Source organism: Gymnodraco acuticeps, unplaced genomic scaffold, assembly GCF_902827175.1.
Source record: "Gymnodraco acuticeps unplaced genomic scaffold, fGymAcu1.1, whole genome shotgun sequence".
Classification (NCBI taxonomy): domain Eukaryota; kingdom Metazoa; phylum Chordata; class Actinopteri; order Perciformes; family Bathydraconidae; genus Gymnodraco; species Gymnodraco acuticeps.
Window position 1 is genome coordinate 118,894 of NW_022991030.1, and position 23,933 is coordinate 142,826.

Sequence of the window (23,933 nt, forward strand, 5' to 3'; positions counted from 1 at the left end):
ACCACTGCCTGTCTGAATGGTGGGGTCTGTAACCACTGCCAGTCTGAATGGTGGGGTCTGTAACCACTGCCTGTCTGAATGGTGGGGTCTGTAACCACTGCCTGTCTGAATGGTGGGGTCTGTAACCACTGCCAGTCTGAATGGTGGGGTCTGTAACCACTGCCAGTCTGAATGGTGGGGTCTGTAACCACTGCCAGTCTGAATGGTGGGGTCTGTAACCACTGCAAGAAGTTTATTTCTGGGAAAGGCGGCAACTAGTGCTGCGTACCGGTACGCCGAACCGGTACGCAGAACCGGTACTGGACTTGTAAAAAATGTCGGTTCAAGTCCGGTTAAAACCGGAACGTCGGGAACCGGTACTTGGACTCGCAAAAAAACTAGCACTTACGTATATTCTGGTGTCTGTGGTTATTTAAACATTCCCTGATAAACGTTATTCAGCGTCAATAAATGAGTGCTAATCCCAGTGTGCTCAGTGTACAACATCACATGTCATTTCACCTTCGATTCACGGTTTGAAAACGTAGCATTTCGCCACATGCTAATGCTAACCGGAAGTGAATAATTTTCAGAATAAAAGTATTACGTTAATAGTGTGAACTTCCGGTTTTTTCAGAATAAAACTGATTTAAATTAAATAGTGTATTTAATTCAAAATTACGCCATATTGCTTTTAATTTCTAACAGTATGTATGTACATCACTATGTAAGTAGTATGTACTGTATAACTCTACACATGTAGAGTTGTAGAAAATACATGGTGTACAGACAGTACAGTACACTCTGACTGTACAGTCACTACAGTGTAGCCTATACTGTATAGTAGGTGTGTCATCAGCCTCGGTCTGCCCTTCGGAGACGTCACCAACCTGCTGATGCTCAAAGCCAAAAACCAGGTGACGCACGCTGACTGGGAACTACTGTCGTCAAACATATATTTAAAAAAGGATATTAAATACTAGAGCTGCAGGAATAATCACATTTTAAAGTTTGAAATAAGCGATTTAAAAACATTTTGCGGTGTCCTTTGAGCTGTATTATCAACCTATGTAAAGATGATCAAATCTTAATATAGCTTCATTATGTTGCCTTCAAAATGCATAACATGTTGAATTTATTAATGTAGGGTGAATATCCCATTAATATTGCAATAACTATCACAGAAAAATAAATATTGCAATGAAGGTTTTCCAATATTTGTAGCACGACATGGAAGTAAAAAGAAGTGCTTTGTTTATTTGGATAATTTGGTTTATGATGAATAACAGTGATCTCAATACTGATCAAAATAATTGTGGTTTTGGCTTTAATTGAGCAGCTCTATTACATAGCATTACAATATATCTGGTAGAGTGGGGTCCCTAATAGGGGTGCATACCGGTTCCCGGTATTACCGAAATACCGGTTACTGGCGGCTACGTTATACCGTACCGAAATCAGATCCGGTTTTTGATATTTTTTCGATTTTTTTTTTTAAGTTAGGCGTGATATCCTTAAACTCACGCCCAAACCACCAGCCAATCCGTTTGCACGTCTTGCAACGGCTTCGGTGATTGGCTTGATTGCCAAGCAACGCCCTTCACCTTCCTCCCAAACGTCTGAGCCTTTCGGTTAGCTTTCGTTTTTTCATTTGCGCAATGTCAGCACGAAAATCTAAAGTCTGGCTGCATATGACTGCCAGTCTGAATGGTGGGTTCTGTAACCACTGCCAGTCTGAATGGTGGGGTCTGTAACCACTGCCAGTCTGAATGGTGGGGTCTCTAACCACTGCCAGTCTGATTGGTGGGGTTGGAACCACTGCCAGTCTGAATGGTGGGGTCTGGAACCACTGCCAGTCTGAATGGTGGGGTCTGTAACCACTGCCAGTCTGAATGGTGGGGTCTGTAACCACTGCCAGTCTGAATGGTGGGGTCTGTAACCACTGCCAGTCTGAATGGTGGGGTCTGTAACCACTGCCAGTCTGAATGGTGGGGTCTGTAACCACTGCCAGTCTGAATGGTGGGGTCTGTAACCACTGCCAGTCTGAATGGTGGGGTCTCTAACCACTGCCAGTCTGATTGGTGGGGTTGGAACCACTGCCAGTCTGAATGGTGGGGTCTGTAACCACTGCCAGTCTGAATGGTGGGGTCTGTAACCACTGCCAGTCTGAATGGTGGGGTCTGTAACCACTGCCAGTCTGAATGGTGGGGTCTGTAACCACTGCCAGTCTGAATGGTGGGGTCTGTAACCACTGCCAGTCTGAATGGTGGGGTCTGTAACCACTGCCAGTCTGAATGGTGGGGTCTGTAACCACTGCCAGTCTGAATGGTGGGGTCTCTAACCACTGCCAGTCTGAATGGTGGGGTCTGTAACCACTGCCTGTCTGAATGGTGGGGTCTGTAACCACTGCCAGTCTGAATGGTGGGGTCTGTAACCACTGCCTGTCTGAATGGTGGGGTCTGTAACCACTGCCAGTCTGAATGGTGGGGTCTGTAACCACTGCCAGTCTGAATGGTGGGGTCTGTAACCACTGCCTGTCTGAATGGTGGGGTCCTGTAACCACTGCCAGTCTGAATGGTGGGGTCTGTAACCACTGCCAGTCTGAATGGTGGGGTCTGCAACCACTGCAAGTCTGTATGGTGGGGTCTGTAACCACTGCCTGTCTGAATGGTGGGGTCTGTAACCACTGCCAGTCTGAATGGTGGGGTCTGTAACCACTGCCTGTCTGAATGGTGGGGTCTGTAACCACTGCCTGTCTGAATGGTGGGGTCTGTAACCACTGCCAGTCTGAATGGTGGGGTCTGTAACCACTGCCAGTCTGAATGGTGGGGTCTGTAACCACTGCCAGTCTGAATGGTGGGGTCTGTAACCACTGCAAGAAGTTTATTTCTGGGAAAGGCGGCAACTAGTGCTGCGTACCGGTACGCCGAACCGGTACGCAGAACCGGTACTGGACTTGTAAAAAATGTCGGTTCAAGTCCGGTTAAAACCGGAACGTCGGGAACCGGTACTTGGACTCGCAAAAAAACTAGCACTTACGTATATTCTGGTGTCTGTGGTTATTTAAACATTCCCTGATAAACGTTATTCAGCGTCAATAAATGAGTGCTAATCCCAGTGTGCTCAGTGTACAACATCACATGTCATTTCACCTTCGATTCACGGTTTGAAAACGTAGCATTTCGCCACATGCTAATGCTAACCGGAAGTGAATAATTTTCAGAATAAAAGTATTACGTTAATAGTGTGAACTTCCGGTTTTTTCAGAATAAAACTGATTTAAATTAAATAGTGTATTTAATTCAAAATTACGCCATATTGCTTTTAATTTCTAACAGTATGTATGTACATCACTATGTAAGTAGTATGTACTGTATAACTCTACACATGTAGAGTTGTAGAAAATACATGGTGTACAGACAGTACAGTACACTCTGACTGTACAGTCACTACAGTGTAGCCTATACTGTATAGTAGGTGTGTAACAGTGTAATGCGTATAGTCTACTCTACACTCTACCTTTCAGCAACGTTTTAGGGATTTAGGCTCAGTCAGCTCAGGGACTGTTCGGTTACTTTAGTTTGGTAAATGAAATAAATGTTTGCACTTTGTAGTAGTTCACTGTAGTTGCTGTCATAAGTCATTTGTAGACTAAGTGGCAAAAAGTGTTTTTTTTACATTTGTACTTTGTAGAGAAATGTAGACACAAGTTGGAAGGGAGCACAATAAACCTGACGAGTTTGAATTTAAGTTGATTATGAGTTAATTTTCAATTGATAATTAGCTCACAATAAGTTCACTTTAGTTACTCGCACAACTTGACACAAGCCTGAATGTGAGTCCAGGTACGCAGCACTAGCGGCAACACATCCAACCTCTCAAAACATTTGCTACTGTCACATAAAATCAGAGTACAGGAATGTACAGTCTGCAAGCCCGTGTTGTCAAACGTGTTTTTCATTGTTTGTTCAGTACTAAAAGGTTGAAGTCCCACAATTAATTGTAATATTCATTTGACATGTTAACTATCATAAAGCGCTTCAATGTTCCCTTATGCAACAAGAAAGTATCACGATATGTATCGGTATCGTTCAGTGGTATCAGTATCGTAAAAAAGTCAACGATATGTATCCCTAGTCCCTAAGCTCAGCAGGGTCTGCAGTATTATTATTTTACACTTCCGTTACCATACTCACCTCTCCTCCCTCTTCAGGCCTTCTTAGAGATGAACTCGGAGGAAGCGGCTCAGAACATGGTGGGATATTACTCCACACTGGTGCCCATCATCAGGCACCACCCGGTCTACATCCAGTTCTCCAACCACAAGGAGCTGAAGACCGACAACTCCCCCAACCAGGAGGTAACCATCTCTCAGGGTTTAAGCACAAATAAGCTCAAGAAACTCAAACACAACTCAGGAAACATCTTCACATGTTGACTTTGTTTTGATCATTTCACAACAGAAAATAGTGTTGAAAATGATAACTTACAAAACCTGTGTTTGATGGTCGTGATAAGCAGTTGTTTCCATGAACGCCAAAATGTGAGTTTCTATCAAGCGAAGGATGGGACAGCCTCATCTATCCTTTTCGTAAAGGACGGTTTGTGTATCTGGCGCGGCTGTTATGTTCCCACACTTTGAAAACCCCTGATCTAGATCATTTGAACTGCTCTTACCATGGCTGCCACTAAAGTACGCCTGGGTCATTTCACTCAGTTAATAATAATAATAATAAATGATATTTATATAGCGCCTTTCAAGGGACCCAAGGTCGCTGTACATGGTGGACAAACAAAACAAACAGACAATCAACGGGCAAACCAAATAAATAAATAAAGGAAGCCGGGGGACCAGAAAAGGGCTCGGGCCCGAAGGCCAGGGTGAACAGGTGTGTTTTTAATGATGATTTGAAGATGTCCAGGGAGGCAGCATTACGGATCTCGGCAGGAAGTGCATTCCAGAGGGTGGGGGCCGCAACACTGAATGCCCTGTCACCAACAGTTCGGAGGCGAGAGCGGGGGATGGAGAGCAGGCCGTGTCTGAGGACCGCAGACTCCGAGAAGGGGTGTAGGGATGGAGGAGGTCCGATAAGTACTGAGGGGTGAGGGTATGGAGGGACTTGTACGTGAGGAGGAGTGTTTTGTATTGAATCCGGGACTTGACCGGCAGCCAATGTAGGTGGATGAGGGTGGGGGTGATATGGTGCCATGGCTTGGTGCGGGTGAGAAGCCTGGCGGCAGAGTTCTGGACATATTGTTAGGAGTTAGGAACCTCCTTAAGCTAAAGAATAGCATGTAAATCCTGCTCTTGCTCTCTCTCCTCCCTCAGAGAGCCCAGGCAGCTCTTCGCGCCCTCACTTCCTCACATGTGGACGGGGTAGTGGTGGCTCCCAGCACCGTGCTGAGGGTGGTGGTGGAGAACCTGATCTACCCCGTCACACTGGACGCCCTCTGCCAGGTAAACACAACAACAACACAAATGCTCAGGTCAGAAGAATGTCATTGCCATTTCTACACTAGCTTTGTGCATATGACAATAACACCTTTGAATCTTGAATGCTGTTTTCTTTACCATCATTGTTTACAACTCCTGTAATAAAAACACTCCCTGATTCCTCTCTGGTCCTCAGATCTTCTCAAAGTTCGGCACGGTGCTGAGGATCATCGTCTTCACTAAGAACAGTCAGTTTCAGGCTCTGCTGCAGTACGCTGAAGGAGCCTCCGCCCAGTCAGCCAAACTGGTGAGCATCACACACACACACACACACACACACACACACACACACACACACACACACACACACACACACACACACACACACACACACACACACACACACACACACACAAAAATAACATTTAGACATACAAAAGCTATCACTATTTATTCACGATTAAGTCCTTATTGTTATTTTATTGTGTGTTTTTAATAATGTATTTATTTCCTACGCAGTCATACAATCAAACATATGTACCATATCAAGCACAATCCCCCTTTAACACTCGGTTACAACACAAATGAAAGTTCAAGGGACTTTAAGATGTTCTATTGATTTCAAACACAGAATTTGCACTTAATGCATTAGAGTCCCAGTTAAATTAGAGAGGTGTTGAGCAGCTGTTCTCTCTGCGTTTCAGTCTCTGGACGGACAGAACATCTACAACGGCTGCTGCACTCTGAGGATCAGCTTCTCTAAACTCACCAGCCTCAACGTCAAGTACAACAACGAGAAGAGCCGCGACTTCACCAGACCAGACCTGCCCAGTGGGGACAGCCAGCCCACCATGGAGCACCCGGGCATGAGCGCCTTCAGTAAGACACACATACATACACACACATACACACACACATACACACACATACACACACATACACACATACACACACATACACACACACACACACACACACATATACACACACATACGCACACACAGACAGATACACAGACATACACATACACAGACAGACACATACACAGACAGACACATACACAGACATACACATACACAGACATACACATACACAGACAGACACATACACAGACAGACACAGACAGACAGACACACACACACACACACACACACACACACACACACACACACACACACACACACTAATAATTGTTGTAATTTTCTGTAAAAAGTCGGAATTGTAATTAAAGAATCTTGAATTTGGAAATTGGGGGGAAAAGTCAGAATTTTGAGGAACTGTTGAGATTTTCTGTAAAAAGGCAGAATGTAGCCCGATGTCCTACTGCTGAACCACGTGCTTGCAGGATCAGGACATGCAGTCCACATTCAGAGTCTTGCATGGAGACACTCATCACGGGGGATTTTCTGACTGCGCTTTGTTCTCTGCAGCTCCAGGAATCATCTCAGCCGGCCCGTACGGAGGAGCGGCCCACGGCTTCCCCCCCGCCTTCACCCTGCAGCCCACAAGTCAGTCTCACCTTTAAATTGTTTTGTCAATACATAATAGACATACACAAAATACTACATTGAAAATACACATAATATACGAATACATACTTAAACACACAATAACAGCATTTCAGAGGTGCAGAAAGTGCATTGTCCGATCGCCTTTGTTCAATCACGTTGACTCATTACGGTCCATGGTAAAGTCAAGGCTTTTCCTCCTCCTTAATTCGGTTAGGATGTGTTTAATGACAGTGCCACTGTTAATTATTGTTTGGTTTAGCACCACGGTGCATCTGGTTTTCCATATCTGCATGCATGTGATGCAGATTACCAGCTGGGAAAGAAGTTCTCTCTCTTTTTTTGGTCCATCTTTTCTCTGAATATACAATAGTCTCGCTTGTCCACAGTACCTCAGTACCTAGGGATGGGTACCGAGCCCCGGTATTAAAGGGGCCCCGGGGCTGAATTATTAAAGACCGTGGTACCGTTAAGCTCCGACGCTATCGGTCTTTTTATCGGTACTGAAGACTGCGGAAAATATGGCATGTATTATTGCTACACAAACATTATATTGCAGTTTTAGTTTCGCCAACTCCGTTTCTAACAAAAAGACTATGATTATTTTTAGTATTTTCGATCTTTCCAATCCAGACGAGATCTCTCTCCCCCGCCTGTGTGCGAGGGGGCGGGGCAGTTTACACACACGCAGCTGCTACATGCAGCAACACACACACACACACACACACGGAGGAGATGGCGGAGAGAACTCGCTCCGAGGTGTGGTTAAACTTTACCCGTCTCGATGCTCGTTGCCTAAAGTGGAATAAGAGTTTATCATGTAAGGGCGGTGACACGAGCAATGTGTCTAAACATTTAGCAAAAGTGCACCACATCCAGACGGAGGAATGTACCGGGTTCCACTGTCTTTCTAGCAGCTCTGTAGCCCCATCCACGAGTAACGTTTCCACGTCAGGTGTTATGTATGTTAGCAGCAACACACGGAGTTAACTCCATTATACAAACATGGGTTAATGATTAGAGGAAACTGAGTTACTTAGTTAAAGTTTCAGCTATTCTGTTTACAGTTCTGTCATCACATTATTTAACACGATTTGTGAAAACGTTGTTTCTTTTGATGTGAAATATTATTTATTTCATTTAAATAAAAAGCAATGTTAGTTTTGTTCACAATTTGTTTAATTAGTTTACCTTTTTTCTCTCAAAGAACCGATAAAAGACCGGATCGATAAGCGGTATCGATAAAAGTAGTAGTACTGTTAAAACCTTAATGATACCCTTTCCTATCAGTAACTGCATATATAACAAGATAATAATAATAATAATTCATTTATTTTATATAGGCGCCTTTCAAGGCTCTCAAGGTCGCCGTACAAACACATAAAAAACAAGATACACAATACCTAACACCAGCATAAGAAACATAAACAAGACAATGCAACAAATCAAATAAATAAAACAGAGGATGTGTGATGGATAATGATCAGGGTGGATATGCGAGTGTGAAGAGATATGTTTTGAGGCGTGATTTGAAAATGGGGAGAGAGTCAGTGTTGCGGATGTCAGGTGGGAGGGAGTTCCAGAGGCGGGGTGCAGAGCGGCTGAAGGCTCTAGACCCCATGGTGGTTAAACGGAAGGGGGGTGCAGTGAGGCTGAGGGAAGCAGAAGACCTGAGTGTGCGGATGGGTGTGTTGATGTGCAGGAGGTCGGAGAGGTACAGAGGAGTGAGGTTATGGATGGCCTTAAAGGCGAGGAGCAGAATCTTAAAAACGATACAGGATTTGACGGGGAGCCAGGGAAGCTGCTGAAGAACAGGAGTGATGTGGTTAATGGAGGGGGTTCTGGTGATGCCAGTGAAGCTGCTGAAGAACAGGAGTGATGTGGTTAATGGAGGGGGTTCTGGTGATGCCAGTGAAGCTGCTGAAGAACAGGAGTGATGTGGTTAATGGAGGGGGTTCTGGTGATGCCAGTGAAGCTGCTGAAGAACAGGAGTGATGTGGTTAATGGAGGGGGTTCTGGTGATGCCAGTGAAGCTGCTGAAGAACAGGAGTGATGTGGTTAATGGAGGGGGTTCTGGTGATGCCAGGGAAGCTGCTGAAGAACAGGAGTGATGTGGTTAATGGAGGGGGTTCTGGTGATGCCAGTGAAGCTGCTGAAGAACAGGAGTGATGTGGTTAATGGAGGGGGTTCTGGTGATGCCAGGGAAGCTGCTGAAGAACAGGAGTGATGTGGTTAATGGAGGGGGTTCTGGTGATGCCAGTGAAGCTGCTGAAGAACAGGAGTGATGTGGTTAATGGAGGGGGTTCTGGTGATGCCAGTGAAGCTGCTGAAGAACAGGAGTCATGTGGTTAATGGAGGGGGTTCTGGTGATGCCAGTGAAGCTGCTGAAGAACAGGAGTGATGTGGTTAATGGAGGGGGTTCTGGTGATGCCAGTGAAGCTGCTGAAGAACAGGAGTGATGTGGTTAATGGAGGGGATTCTGGTGATGCCAGTGAAGCTGCTGAAGAACAGGAGTGATGTGGTTAATGGAGGGGGTTCTGGTGATGCCAGGGAAGCTGCTGAAGAACAGGAGTCATGTGGTTAATGGAGGGGGTTCTGGTGATGCCAGTGAAGCTGCTGAAGAACAGGAGTGATGTGGTTAATGGAGGGGGTTCTGGTGATGCCAGTGAAGCTGCTGAAGAACAGGAGTCATGTGGTTAATGGAGGGGGTTCTGGTGATGCCAGTGAAGCTGCTGAAGAACAGGAGTGATGTGGTTAATGGAGGGGGTTCTGGTGATGCCAGTGAAGCTGCTGAAGAACAGGAGTGATGTGGTTAATGGAGGGGGGTTCTGGTGATGCCAGTGAAGCTGCTGAAGAACAGGAGAGATGTGGTTAATGGAGGGGGTTCTGGTGATGCCAGTGAAGCTGCTGAAGAACAGGAGTGATGTGGTTAATGGAGGGGGTTCTGGTGATGCCAGTGAAGCTGCTGAAGAACAGGAGTCATGTGGTTAATGGAGGGGGTTCTGGTGATGCCAGTGAAGCTGCTGAAGAACAGGAGTCATGTGGTTAATGGAGGGGGTTCTGGTGATGCCAGTGAAGCTGCTGAAGAACAGGAGTGATGTGGTTAATGGAGGGGGTTCTGGTGATGCCAGTGAAGCTGCTGAAGAACAGGAGTGATGTGGTTAATGGAGGGGGTTCTGGTGATGCCAGTGAAGCTGCTGAAGAACAGGAGTCATGTGGTTAATGGAGGGGGTTCTGGTGATGCCAGTGAAGCTGCTGAAGAACAGGAGTCATGTGGTTAATGGAGGGGGTTCTGGTGATGCCAGTGAAGCTGCTGAAGAACAGGAGAGATGTGGTTAATGGAGGGGGTTCTGGTGATGCCAGTGAAGCTGCTGAAGAACAGGAGTCATGTGGTTAATGGAGGGGGTTCTGGTGATGCCAGTGAAGCTGCTGAAGAACAGGAGTCATGTGGTTAATGGAGGGGGTTCTGGTGATGCCAGTGAAGCTGCTGAAGAACAGGAGTGATGTGGTTAATGGAGGGGGTTCTGGTGATGCCAGTGAAGCTGCTGAAGAACAGGAGTGATGTGGTTAATGGAGGGGGTTCTGGTGATGCCAGTGAAGCTGCTGAAGAACAGGAGTCATGTGGTTAATGGAGGGGGTTCTGGTGATGCCAGTGAAGCTGCTGAAGAACAGGAGAGATGTGGTTAATGGAGGGGGTTCTGGTGATGCCAGGGAAGCTGCTGAAGAACAGGAGTCATGTGGTTAATGGAGGGGGTTCTGGTGATGATGCGGGCGGCAGAGTTCTGAACCAGTTGAAGTCTGTGGATGGATTTGAGAGGGAGACCAAAGAGAAGGGAGTTGCAGTAGTCGATGCGGGAAGTGACCAGGGTGTGAACAAGAATGTCGGTGGTCTTAGGGTTAAGGGACGGCCGGAGGCGGTTGATGTTGCGTAGATGGAAATAGGCAGACCGAGTGATATTACTGATGTGAGATTTGAATGAAAGTGTGCCGTCGAGGCAATAAAGTACTGCAGATAAATAATGCATTGTTTTCACAATAAGTTTTTACCGGCACACATACATGTAAATATATTTAATATGTATATATGTTGAGATTAATAAAGGTCCATCTTATCTTATCTTATCGTAACAATTTAAGAAAAAGTTCAAACGTTGTGCAGGAGAAGTTTGAAGCCAAAAAGGGGCTTATTGATACAGATAGATTATAAGAGACCTCCTATTGGATACAAATAATCATATTAATCAAGCAAAATGTCTCCCTCTCCCCCAGTGTCCTCCCACTACCCAGGTCTGGTCCCTGGGATGCCAGGAGGCCTCGCCGCTCTCTCCCTCCCTGGAGCCTCCAGGCTGGGGTTCCCTCACATCTCTGCAGGAGTCTCTGTCCTGCTGGTCAGCAACCTGAACCCAGAGGTACTTTATAAGATGACTAAACGTCTGTACGCTATCCACAATTTGTCTAAATGTAATGGAAGTAATAGCAGAAATGACAGTTAAACAATCACAAGTATAAGGCCGTACTGTAAACGGCAGTGACAGACATTTCTACTGTATTTACAGAATAACATGCATAGCTTTCCACCCTTTAATAATAGTGCATCAAATATTACAAAGCGGAGGATTTTAAGAGGGGTTGCCACACTTAAATCGGCATTGACGATCCGTTTTTTATTTGACGAGAAAATTGGCTCTAAAAATTACAAAAAAAACTTGAAAATTAGTAAAGAATATATAGAAATGCAAAATAATACTATTACAATTATGCACGGCTATTATTCAGAGATAAATCAACATATATTTAATGTATTATTATGACATTATTTATTTCCAATTAAAACGTTGTCCTATAGTGATATCAGAAAGATATTTGAGTGTTCTGTCCTGTGATTGGCTGTTTGAGTCATGTGTGTTTATCCTTGTGTCTCGCCTTATGACTCCCTGTAATGTTTTTAATGTGTTCACATTATCACACACACACACACACACGCACACACACACACACACACACACACACACACACACACACCTGTCCAATCACATTGATATCATTATCTGACCCCTCCTCTCCAGGTAATTAACCCTCTGATTGACCCCTCATCTGTTTTTTCTCCCCTTATTTTAATTTGTTGCCATGGAAACGCCTCGGACACCTCCACCTGTCCTGCCCTCCCACCTTTACCTGTCCTGTCCCTCCGCTGCCTTCTCTGCTGTCTTTAAAGAGAGTTACGCCCCACTGCCTCTTTATTCTCTTCGGTATGTTGTCACTAGCTTCTTATTTTGAAATTATGATGGTTTTTCTGATTTTTTATTTTGTCATTTTTCATTTGTTATTAATAATGAAAAGTGAAATTATTGTCTGCTGGTTTTCTCAGATTCTGCTTGATGATTTTGGTTTATTCACAATATTTGCAGCTTTTTACACATGTTTTTTTATAACGGCGTACCATAGAGTGCCGCAGTGACGCCTCCTAAAACCCGGAAGTAAGTTAGCATTTGACCACTTCCTGTTCCCTCGTCTCTGAGCCAATGGAATTTATCCATAGGGTTTAGGAAAATATCTGGAAATAAGGTCTGTGGTTGAAACACATTGAAGAGACGGATCACGTTTTGTTCTACGACATTAAATCCATCAGCAGTGACCCCGCTGGAGATTTCTGAAGAGTTGACGTGTCTGAGAAACGATGGTTGTTACCAAGTGGCTGGATAGGACTACAGAAGTTGTCGAGGCCGTTGTATGTCATTACGCCGAACACGTGAACACTCCTCTAAGTTAGTTTCTGTTCTGCTTGAAAGCAAGTCCTTGCCTCCTGCAGACTGTTCAAACAAACGCTTCAACTCGTTCCATTTAGAATCTGTATGTTTGAGTATGGATCTTAAGTTGGCGTGACTTTGAAGCAGCGACCCGGCTGTAGTTCCTTTATAGCAGTGTTTCTCAAACTTTTTCATACCAAAGACCACTTAACCAATAAAAAAACACTCGCGGACCACCTAACTCCACAAATATCCAAAAACACATCATTTTTTACAAATCGCCTGAATATGGTACAAACAAGTGGCAACATGTGTGATGAAGGTGTTTATCTGGGCTATATCATGCAATTGAAAGTGAAACTTAAGCTCGTTCCATTGCGGAGATATTCCCGCGAGAGTGCGGAAAACTTAAATAAATGTATTTATTTCAAATGTGAAATTTTACCAATATACTCACGGACCACTAGGGGGCGCTGACGGACCACCAGTGGTCCGCGGACCACACTTTGAGAAGCACTGCTTTATAGCATAACGTGGCGACTAGATTTATGATTAGAAAATTATGAAAGTAGGTGGAGATTATCCGGCTGAACAAAACGTGATCCGTCTCTTCAATGTGTTTCAACCACAGACCTTATTTCAGCTATTTTCCTAAACCCTATGGAGGAACTGCATTGCGTTTTTGTCGAAGGAACCGGAAGGAGTTTACTTCCGGGTTTTAGGACGCGTCATGGGGATGACATTCTGAAAAATAATTAATAATAGTAAAATGTAGCCAGTAAATGATATGGGTTGAAAGAAAAGAGTCTCTGGGAACTTTTATAGTCATTTCTTTCTGAGGTGGTTTTAGAAACTTTTTGTTTTTCCAAATATTGATAATTTCAAGAAAATGTCAGCATTTTTAGGATTTTCAGATTTTCAGAAAAGTCGAATTTGTAATAAACATTTCAGAATATTGAGTCTGAATTTGGGGGAAAAGTCGGAATTATGAGAAAATTGTTGACATTTTGAGATTTTCTGTAAAAAGTCAGAATGTTGATCTTTTGAGAAAAATAATTGAACACTGAGAAAAATGTTTGAATTTTAGGATCAATCTTTAAAATATTGAGAATAAAAGTCAGAATTATGAGATTGAGAAAAAAAGTCAGAACTGAAAAAAAGTGAAAATGGTGTAAAGCTCTGAATTGGGGGAATTTCTCTAAAAAGGAAGAATTTTGCAATTTTCAGAAAAAAGTCAGAAGGGGATTATTTTTTCTTTCAAGCTGCATTTATTGTGTTTTATCTGATCTAAGTATAGTCTACATTTTTGAGTTTGCATGCCTGGTTTCTCTGTTTGCATGTCCTCAGTGCTGAATCAGCTGCTCGTCAACACTCCATAATTCAGAGCTCCTACACGGTGTAATCTGCCATCTACCCTTACCCTTAATTTCCTCACTGCATTTCCTGTGTTTCAACATCCAGAAAAACCCCTGCCTTCTAAATGTAATCCTCAAAGGCGCTCCCGCTCCAGGTTTTACATGAAGTTATTTTATAAGTTTAATTTGAGCGTTAATCTAAGGGTCTGTAGGGTTTAACAAAGTCTAGATTATTATGTTTATCACTTCCTGGTCAACAACAGCTTAACCTTTGTCTTTGTTTCTGACTAGGTGTTTATGGCGACGTGATGAGAGTGAAGATCCTGTTCAACAAGAAGGAGAACGCTCTGGTTCAGATGTCTGACTGCACACAGGCTCAGCTAGGTAACAGCATCCACCTAACACACTTCTTCTGGTGTTTTTACATTAAACCAGCCGTGATATTGAGGCTTGTTCCTCTTTCCTACACTTATAACTACTTTAACAGATATACATATTTAAAGGTCACCTATTGTGCAAAATCCTCTTCTTCATGTCTCTTCTACATCAACATGTGTCCCCTCTTCTTCATGTCTCTTCTACATCAACATGTGTCCCCTCTTCTCCATGTCTCTTCTACATCAACATGTGTCCCCTCTTCTTCATGTCTCTTCTACATCAACATGTGTCCCCTCTTCTTCATGTCTCTTCTTCATCAACATGTGTCCCCTCTTCTCCATGTCTCTTCTACATCAACATGTGTCCCCTCTTCTTCATGTCTCTTCTACATCAACATGTGTCCCCTCTTCTTCATGTCTCTTCTACATCAACATGTGTCCCCTCTTCTTCATGTCTCTTCTTCATCAACATGTGTCCCCTCTTCTTCATGTCTCTTCTACATCAACATGTGTCCCCTCTTCTTCATGTCTCTTCTACATCAACATGTGTCCCCTCTTCTCCATGTCTCTTCTACATCAACATGTGTCCCCTCTTCTTCATGTCTCTTCTACATCAACATGTGTCCCCTCTTCTTCATGTCTCTTCTACATCAACATGTGTCCCCTCTTCTCCATGTCTCTTCTACATCAACATGTGTCCCCTCTTCTTCATGTCTCTTCTACATCAACATGTGTCCCCTCTTCTTCATGTCTCTTCTTCATCAACATGTGTCCCCTCTTCTTCATGTCTCTTCTACATCAACATGTGTCCCCTCTTCTCCATGTCTCTTCTACATCAACATCTGTCCCCTCTTCTTCATGTCTCTTCTTCATCAACATGTGTCCCCTCTTCTCCATGTCTCTTCTACATCTACATGTGTCCCCTCTTCTTCATGTCTCTTCTACATCAACATGTGTCCCCTCTTCTTCATGTCTCTTCTACATCAACATGTGTCCCCTCTTCTTCATGTCTCTTCTACATCAACATGTGTCCCCTCTTCTTCATGTCTCTTCATCAACATGTGTCCCCTCTTCTTCATGTCTCTTCTACATCAACATGTGTCCCCTCTTCTTCATGTCTCTTCTACATCAACATGTGTCCCCTCTTCTTCATGTCTCTTCTTCATCAACATGTGTCCCCTCTTCTTCATGTCTCTTCTTCATCAACATGTGTCCCCTCTTCTCCATGTCTCTTCTACATCAACATCTGTCCCCTCTTCTTCATGTCTCTTCTTCATCAACATGTGTCCCCTCTTCTCCATGTCTCTTCTACATCAACATGTGTCCCCTCTTCTTCATGTCTCTTCTACATCAACATGTGTCCCCTCTTCTTCATGTCTCCTCTACATCACCATGTGTCCCCTCTTCTTCATCTCTCTTCTACATCAACATGTGTCCCCTCTTCTTCATGTCTCCTCTACATCACCATGTGTCCCCTCTTCTTCATGTCTCTTCTACATCAACATGTGTCCCCTCTTCTTCATGTCTCTTCTACATCAACATGTGTCCCCTCTTCTTCATGTCTCTTCTACATCAACATGTGTCCCCTCTTCTTCATGTCTCTTCTACATCAACATGTGTCCCCTCTTCTTCATGTCTCTTCTACATCAACATGTGTCCCCTCTTCTTCATGTCTCTTCTTCATCAACATGTGTCCCCTCTTCTTCATGTCTCTTCTACATCAACATGTGTCCCCTCTTCTTCATGTCTCTTCTACATCAACATGTGTCCCCTCTTCTTCATGTCTCTTCTTCATCAACATGTGTCCCCTCTTCTCCATGTCTCTTCTACATCTACATGTGTCCCCTCTTCTTCATGTCTCTTCTACATCAACATGTGTCCCCTCTTCTTCATGTCTCTTCTACATCAACATGTGTCCCCTCTTCTTCATGTCTCTTCTACATCAACATGTGTCCCCTCTTCTTCATGTCTCTTCATCAACATGTGTCCCCTCTTCTTCATGTCTCTTCTACATCAACATGTGTCCCCTCTTCTTCATGTCTCTTCTACATCAACATGTGTCCCCTCTTCTTCATGTCTCTTCTTCATCAACATGTGTCCCCTCTTCTTCATGTCTCTTCTTCATCAACATGTGTCCCCTCTTCTCCATGTCTCTTCTACATCAACATCTGTCCCCTCTTCTTCATGTCTCTTCTTCATCAACATGTGTCCCCTCTTCTCCATGTCTCTTCTACATCAACATGTGTCCCCTCTTCTTCATGTCTCTTCTACATCAACATGTGTCCCCTCTTCTTCATGTCTCTTCTACATCAACATGTGTCCCCTCTTCTTCATGTCTCCTCTACATCACCATGTGTCCCCTCTTCTTCATCTCTCTTCTACATCAACATGTGTCCCCTCTTCTTCATGTCTCCTCTACATCACCATGTGTCCCCTCTTCTTCATGTCTCTTCTACATCAACATGTGTCCCCTCTTCTTCATGTCTCTTCTACATCAACATGTGTCCCCTCTTCTTCATGTCTCTTCTACATCAACATGTGTCCCCTCTTCTTCATGTCTCTTCTACAATCAACAGTGTCCCCCTCTTCTTCATGGTCTCTTTCTTACATCAACATGTGTCCCCCTCTTCTTCATGTCTCTTCTACATCAACATGTGTCCCCTCTTCTTCAATGTCTCTTCTTACATCAACATGTGTCCCCTCTTCTTCATGTCTCTTCTACATCAACATGTGTCCCCTCTTCTTCATGTCTCTTCTACATCAACATTGTCCCCTCTTCTTGCATGTCTCTTCTACATCAACATGTGTCCCCTCTTCTTCATGTCTCTTCTACATCAACATGTGTCCCCTCTTCTTCATGTCTCTTCTACATCAACATGTGTCCCCTCTTCTTCATGTCTCTTTCTACATCAAACATGTGTCCCCTCTTCTTCATGTCTCTTCTACATCAACATGTGTCCCCTCTTCTTCATGTCTCTTCTACATCAACATGTGTCCCCTCTTCTTCCATGTCTCTTCTACATCAACATGTGTCCCCTCTTCTTCATGTCTCTTCTACATCAACATGTGTCCCCTCTTCTTCATGTCTCTTCTACATCAACATGTGTCCCCTCTTCTTCATGTCTCTTCTACATCAACATGTGTCTCCTCTTCTTCATGTCTCTTCTACATCAACATGTGTCCCCTCTTCTTCATGTCTCTTCTACATCAACATGTGTCCCCTCTTCTTCATGTCTCTTCTACATCAACATGTGTCCCCTCTTCTTCATGTCTCTTCTACATCAACCATGTGTCCCCTCTTCTTCATGTCTCTTCTACATCAACATGTGTCCCCTCTTCTTCATGTCTCTTCTACATCAACATGTGTCCCCTCTTCTTCATGTCTCTTCTACATCAACATGTGTCCCCTCTTCTTCATGCCTCTTCTACATCAACATGTGTCCCCTCTTCTTCATGTCTTCTTCTACATCAACATGTGTCCCCTCTTCTTCATGTCTCTTCTACATCAACATGTGGTTGACCCCCCCCCCCCCCCCCCCCCCCCCCCCCCTTATCACCTGAATCTCCTCCTAGAGCACATTGAGTTCTTTGTAACCAAACCTCTCACAGAGGGGCGTGGGGAGGGGCTCCTTATTTTCATCTAAAGTAACAGACAGAGAATCAGCACTTTGGAAACAGGGCTGAAACAGAGGGGATTATGGGTAATGCTGCAATGATCTGTTTGGTGTTTCAGCCAATCAGAGACAGGCTCTGGATATATCTGAGACCTGTGATACATTGATGAAGAACAGTATAATAGGGGACCTTTTTAAGATAAAAACATTTCTGACTGGATCACCCTTCCCCTTTGCAGCCATGAGCCACCTGAGCGGGCAGCAGCTTCACGGGAAGCCTCTCCGCATCACGCCGTCCAAACACACGAGCGTTCAGCTTCCCCGTGAAGGCCACGAGGATCAAGGCCTGACCAAAGACTACAGCAACTCTCCTCTGCACCGCTTCAAGAAGCCCGGATCCAAAAACTACTCCAACATCTTCCCGCCTTCTGCCACCCTTCATCTCTCCAACATCCCGTAAGTCCTCCCACTGCAGGTGCTGGAGCAGCCTGTAGACCAAACTCAGGGAGAACTTTATACACCTGACGGAAACCGCCAAATGCTAATTAGTGTGCTTATGTTGTGTTTTCAGGCCGTCTGTGGTGGAGGACGACCTCAAGATGCTGTTTTCCACATCAGGAGCCATGGTCAAGGCCTTCAAGTTCTTCCAGTGAGTCCTGTGTTTACTGTCCCTGCTTTCAAAGCCATATTGGTGTACATAATGCTGCGTTTTCTCACATTGAAATCCTTTGTTGTAAATGTAGAAGCACAGAAACGCGAGAGCAGCTTGCAACTATTCCCAAGCTGTCCTTTATCTTAAAGTCAAACGTCCTCTCCTGAAACCCATATACACGTCTTAATTTCCTGCGGTTGTCAAATTTGTATGAAAAATTTCAGAATTTTGAGATTTTGACAAAATATCTGAATTTTGAGATTTTCAGAAATAGATTTTTTTTATTTATTCTTAAATTCTCATCCTTTTTTGTTTTCAAGTGTCTTTTCTCGTTCCTATTTTCCTGCGGTTGTCAAATTTGTAAGAAAAACGTCAGAACTTTGAGAAAAAATTCCGATTTTTGACAAAACGTCAGAATTTTAAGATTTTCAGAAAATAGATCTTTTTTAAATTCTCATCCTGTTTTGTTTTCAAGTGTCTTTTCTCGTTCCTATATTCCTGCGGATGTCAAATTTGTAAGAACAATTTCAGAATTTGGAGAAAAGTCAGAATTTGGAGATTTTTGGAAAAAAGTCAGAAAATATATAGTTTTTGGAATTCTTATATTCTCTTCCTCTTTTGTTTTCACCTATCTTTTCTCGTTCCTATTTTCCTGCGGTTGTCCCACCCTATAAAAACCTTGACTTATCGTCCTCGTCTGTTATGTTTCTCCTTCAGGAAGGACCACAAGATGGCTCTGATCCAGATGGGCTCGGTGGAGGAAGCCATCGAGTCCCTGATCGAGTTCCACAACCACGACCTGGGAGAAAACCACCACCTCCGAGTCTCCTTCTCCAAATCCTCCATCTGAGCCTCAGAGCGTCTGAACCGTGTCCACTACACTCCCATCATTCCTACGCACGTCTGCAAGAAACCACCGTGAAGTCTGGTGTGATGTTAAATTATTTTTTTAAACTCATTTTTAGGTTCTTTTGCCTTCAAAGAGGATTAGGGGGCAATTTAAGAAAAAAAGGAGTTTGGGAGGAAGTCAGAATTCTGGATTTTTATGTCGGACGTCGGAATTCTGAGTTTGTCAGAAATAAACAGATGTTCCGATTATAGTCAGGATTTTGATTATAATCGAGTTATTAGTGCCCTTGTTGGGAAGTTTTTAACCATTAGCCACTCTTGCCTTTTAGACTTTAATCCTGCAATTAAGGTATTAAAGTTTTCTCCTCAACGCTGACTTCCCGACTTAAAAAAACTCAGAATTCTCCCTTAAATCTCAGATTTCAAGTTGTCCTTAGACGTTCCTAATCCTCTTCTCTAAAGTTTCCCCCTTCTAAAGTAACGCTTCTATCTTTTTAAATGATCTGCTCTGACAACGTTTGGGAAGTCAAGAATGTACCCACAAGCAGTCAGAATCTAGTCCGGCCGCGTTAAGGAAGGCCTCGTTAAGGAAGGCCTCGTTAAGGAAGGCCTCGTTAAGGAAGGCCTCGTTAAGAAGGCTTAGTTTGACCTTCATATGATCCCTGTGCCTTATTCCTGGAGTCAGAATGAGCTCGACTTTGACATGTTAAAAAAAAAATCTCCCATCATGCCTCTGTAAATTGGCGAAGTGCAGGTTTACAGTTGATAAAGGTTTACTGTTAATGTATTACAGATATATCCTTTTATGTGTATTTTATTGGTGTTTTTCCTTTGTTAGTGTTTTGTACTGCTGGTTACTGTAGCGTCGAACATGTGAACGGATTCTGTTGTAGCGGGTTTCTTTAGATACTCTTTTTGTTCCTCTATTCCTTTTGATTTCTTTATTTCCATGTATGCAATCACGTTTTATTCAAATCAAATATTGTAGCAATATTTTAATCATTCCTCAACTTTTACTTGTTGGTTTTTCTTTTTGTCGGTGGCTCGGCGGTTCTTCTCCTGCTGCCTTTTTACAATCTGACGAATGTCGCTTTGTTTCTGTCGGGTTTGTGAGTCGCGACGTGTTCGCCTGTCTCGTCTTCTCGCTTCGCCTCTGAACGGTTTTATTTATACGTTTGTGATCCACTACAGCTGAAACCAAAAACGGCCTTTTTTAGATGCAACAAATCCGCCTGCCTCAGGTTTCTGGTTTTAAGGACTTCAGAACAATAACACACAAAGATGGAAGATTGTGAGCTGGTTTAGGCTTTGGTGGTGTTTTCCTGTGGGAGGTTTTTATTCATTTCTCCACCGCTTCACTGGATCTCTATTGCAAACCCAGATGTAACGTGTGAGTGCCTTCAAACGCAGCGCCGAGTCGGACATCAGGTATTAATTCCTCTTTTACTCCGAGATGAAAGTTTGACGGAGAAGAAAACCCCGCGGCCGTCACAAATGTGCTGAAACTAGAAGGTGCTGGTTTGGTTTATCTGTGTCTTAATATTATTACGTCGACATTCCAGCTGCTCGTGACGAAGATTCCCCGATTCCCCGTTTCCCCTGAGGCGTGATGCATTCAAGGCCCCTGGGAGGTTTCAGCAGCTGAGCTTTTAAACAGTTACTGAACAGAAGTCCGGACTCATTCCAGAGCTTCAGAGAAGGTTCCCATACAGAGTTAAACTGACTACGTTTCTACGCACAAAATAATATAATTGACGCCCTTGTTCTGGATGAAAGACCCTTCCCTCGTAGGCCGTTAGCATGAATATTGTATATAAATGTTTAACTTTTTCCAGTTAGCTGTGCATTTTCCTAATAACTCAAATGTTTTTTCCAACTTTTCTCACCGGTTGTTGAACCTTAAAATGTGTTGATATACAATTCTTTGATACTTTGAAAACGTACACATTCATACACGTAAAAATAAATGAAATGATAGAAAATAATGAGCTTTGTTTCAATCATTCAACTTTGAATGAGCCAAATTCAGTCAAACCAATTGATGAAACTCATATTTTTGCACTGTTACATGGCTGTACAGTCTATACTAAGTCACGGCGCAAAACAGTGAACATTGAACCGGCAACTCTTCAGTTCCCAAGTCTAGAGACTGAGCCGCTGAGCCAAGTAAGGCTCCAAATATCAATACATAATATAAAATGTAAATGGCATCTTTTAAAACTGCATGTAAGTGTGCATGTTAAGTATTTAGTATTTTTCTTGAATGTACCTCATTCCGGTTTCCATAATGGATTTATTCTTTCCTTCAATGGCCTTAATGCATGTCACAAATACAATATGTTTCAGAAAAGATCTGCCTGTTACATTCCCAGTGAGTGTGTAAGATCATTTTCACACCGTGTGGAGGAGCTTAAACATTCACACACACCACATCAAAACTAATGATGTGAGCAGCTGTTTTCTCCCAGTGGACCAATGAAAACCTGCTGGATGTAAATAATAGTTTTGTTAATTCTTTCAGAGATTCCTTTAGTGTGTCTGCCAGAAAAATGAAAGACACACTGGCATTAAGTCCTGTATTTTCTGACGGATACACATTCAGTTATTTCCCAGGGGCCTTGAATGCATCACGGCCTCAGTGTGGGGAGAGGCGGGGGGGGAGGGGGAGGAGGGCGGGGGTGTTGAGCTGTACATACGTGTTTTATACCACAGTGACGTGTCAGAGCTGATGGTGGTTTTATATCTGATGTATATTTTGATTCAAAGTGAGCGCCCGGTTCTGAGCCTTTCACTGTTTGTGTCACAAAAACAAGAAGCAGATTAAAATCACTTTTTATCAGAAAACTCTGAAGGCACGAGTCGTCTGTTTATATCCAACACTGTTGATGTTTGTATGATGTTGTGATGAAAATAAAAAGACGAGAAGCAGAAACAGTCTGATGTTTTTGGAAACAAAATTTCTTCATACTTTATTGCAGTTTTTAATATAAATACCCTTTTTCTTACATGTGGTAATGCTTTTAGTATTCCTACAAGGGTTATCGTTTAGTGTATAGTCCAGGGTTCTTACGGTCATTGAAAACCTGGAATATTCATGAAATTCAAAATGCTAATTCCAGGCCCTGGAAAAGTTTTGGAAAACAATATTTTTCCCAAAGTTTTGGAAAAGTCATGGAAATGTAACTAAAGTTGCATCAAATATAATTTATATTTTATCTAATCGCCGAAATAGTAATTCTATAATGATGATAAATACTGTATCGTATAGTAATGAAACGTAAAATGGCTTTTAACTGTCGAGGTGTTTTGCTGGTGAGATTTCAGTAGAAGCTAGTCAGCCTATTTGATTTGTTTCAGATAGGCAACATGTTTCAGATGCAGACCTTATTTTACTGTTCCATGTTAAAATAAATCAGTGGAACCGCTGAGAAAGAGTCATTTAGGTAAAGGTCATGGAGAAGTCATTGAAAATCCTTGGTGATAAAGTGTATGAACCTGATATTTAAGAATAATAAATCAGACTCATTTATTTCACAGAACCATAAATACCAAACTCTTTCATTCAACAAGTTAATTCACAGAAAATACATTTTTTGTTTATGTAAAAACATGTAATGGTTCCAGATTTGCTGCTTTTACTTTACATATAAAAATGTATTAGTTTAGTTGTATTAGTAAACAAAATGAATGGTATGAAAAAGAAAACTGTTAATGGTTGAAAATGCATGAGAAACAATATTTAACTTTAACTTAAATACTTTTAAGCTACATACTTATGTTTGCAAAAGGTACATTTCCAATGCTCGAGTAAGAGTATTTTGACGGTGTAATATCAGTAATATTCACCAGTTTTTTCAAACTCAATTCGGTCATTATCCTCCCTGTTATGACAGTCTGTTCCCAAGATGTTCAGAGGTGGCGTTTTATTTGAAATGATTAGGAGTTCTCTTCAGTTTCTGTACAGTCCTTAAAGAGCAGATACTCAAACATCCCCCTCCTCTAAAGTCGGTCGCACAGAAGCTGCTTCAAGTCTGACAGATTCAATCTAACACACAACTTTAACATCAAACTCACATGTACAATGCAGTTTAAATAGGAGAGGACCAACACACATGAACAGAAAGAATACATCTGAAATGTGGTGATCCAAACCAGCAGGTGGCAGCAAACACTGAACAAGACCACAGATAATAAACGCCTTCTGAACACAACAGACTGTATATGGTTGGTCACTGGTGAGTTAACAAAACCGTACTCAAGTCAGATTATCATGACTTTATAACTGCATTGATGTAGGATTAAAAGTACTTTAAAAAACCTACTTTAATCTCTTAAAACAACAAAACTACTAGAGCAGGGGGTCAAACTCAAATACACAGTGGGCCAAAATAAAAACAATGGGTACTAGTGGAGGGCCG

General features: G+C 42.9%; 1 protein-coding gene across 6 annotated transcripts in view; it reads left to right on the forward strand.

Moving 5' to 3' along the window:
- The window catches only part of LOC117559685 (polypyrimidine tract-binding protein 1-like), a 42,868-nt gene extending 20,421 nt beyond the window's left edge, over positions 1 to 22,447 (forward strand). For 5 of the 6 annotated variants that reach the window (XM_034236354.1, XM_034236353.1, XM_034236356.1 and 2 more), the window contains 11 exons: positions 4,193 to 4,339; positions 5,309 to 5,437; positions 5,610 to 5,720; positions 6,118 to 6,292; positions 6,844 to 6,921; positions 11,191 to 11,330; positions 12,137 to 12,170; positions 14,315 to 14,407; positions 18,254 to 18,470; positions 18,586 to 18,663; positions 19,384 to 22,447. In XM_034236354.1, the coding sequence (XP_034092245.1) occupies positions 4,193 to 4,339; positions 5,309 to 5,437; positions 5,610 to 5,720; positions 6,118 to 6,292; positions 6,844 to 6,921; positions 11,191 to 11,330; positions 12,137 to 12,170; positions 14,315 to 14,407; positions 18,254 to 18,470; positions 18,586 to 18,663; positions 19,384 to 19,516 (1,335 nt within the window). In that variant the 3' untranslated portion in view covers positions 19,517 to 22,447. Of the gene's footprint in view, positions 1 to 828; positions 897 to 4,192; positions 4,340 to 5,308; positions 5,438 to 5,609; positions 5,721 to 6,117; positions 6,293 to 6,843; positions 6,922 to 11,190; positions 11,331 to 12,136; positions 12,171 to 14,314; positions 14,408 to 18,253; positions 18,471 to 18,585; positions 18,664 to 19,383 lie in introns of those variants that run through there. The other variant, XM_034236357.1, reaches the window with a different exon arrangement.
- The last annotated feature ends 1,486 nt before the right edge of the window (positions 22,448 to 23,933 follow it).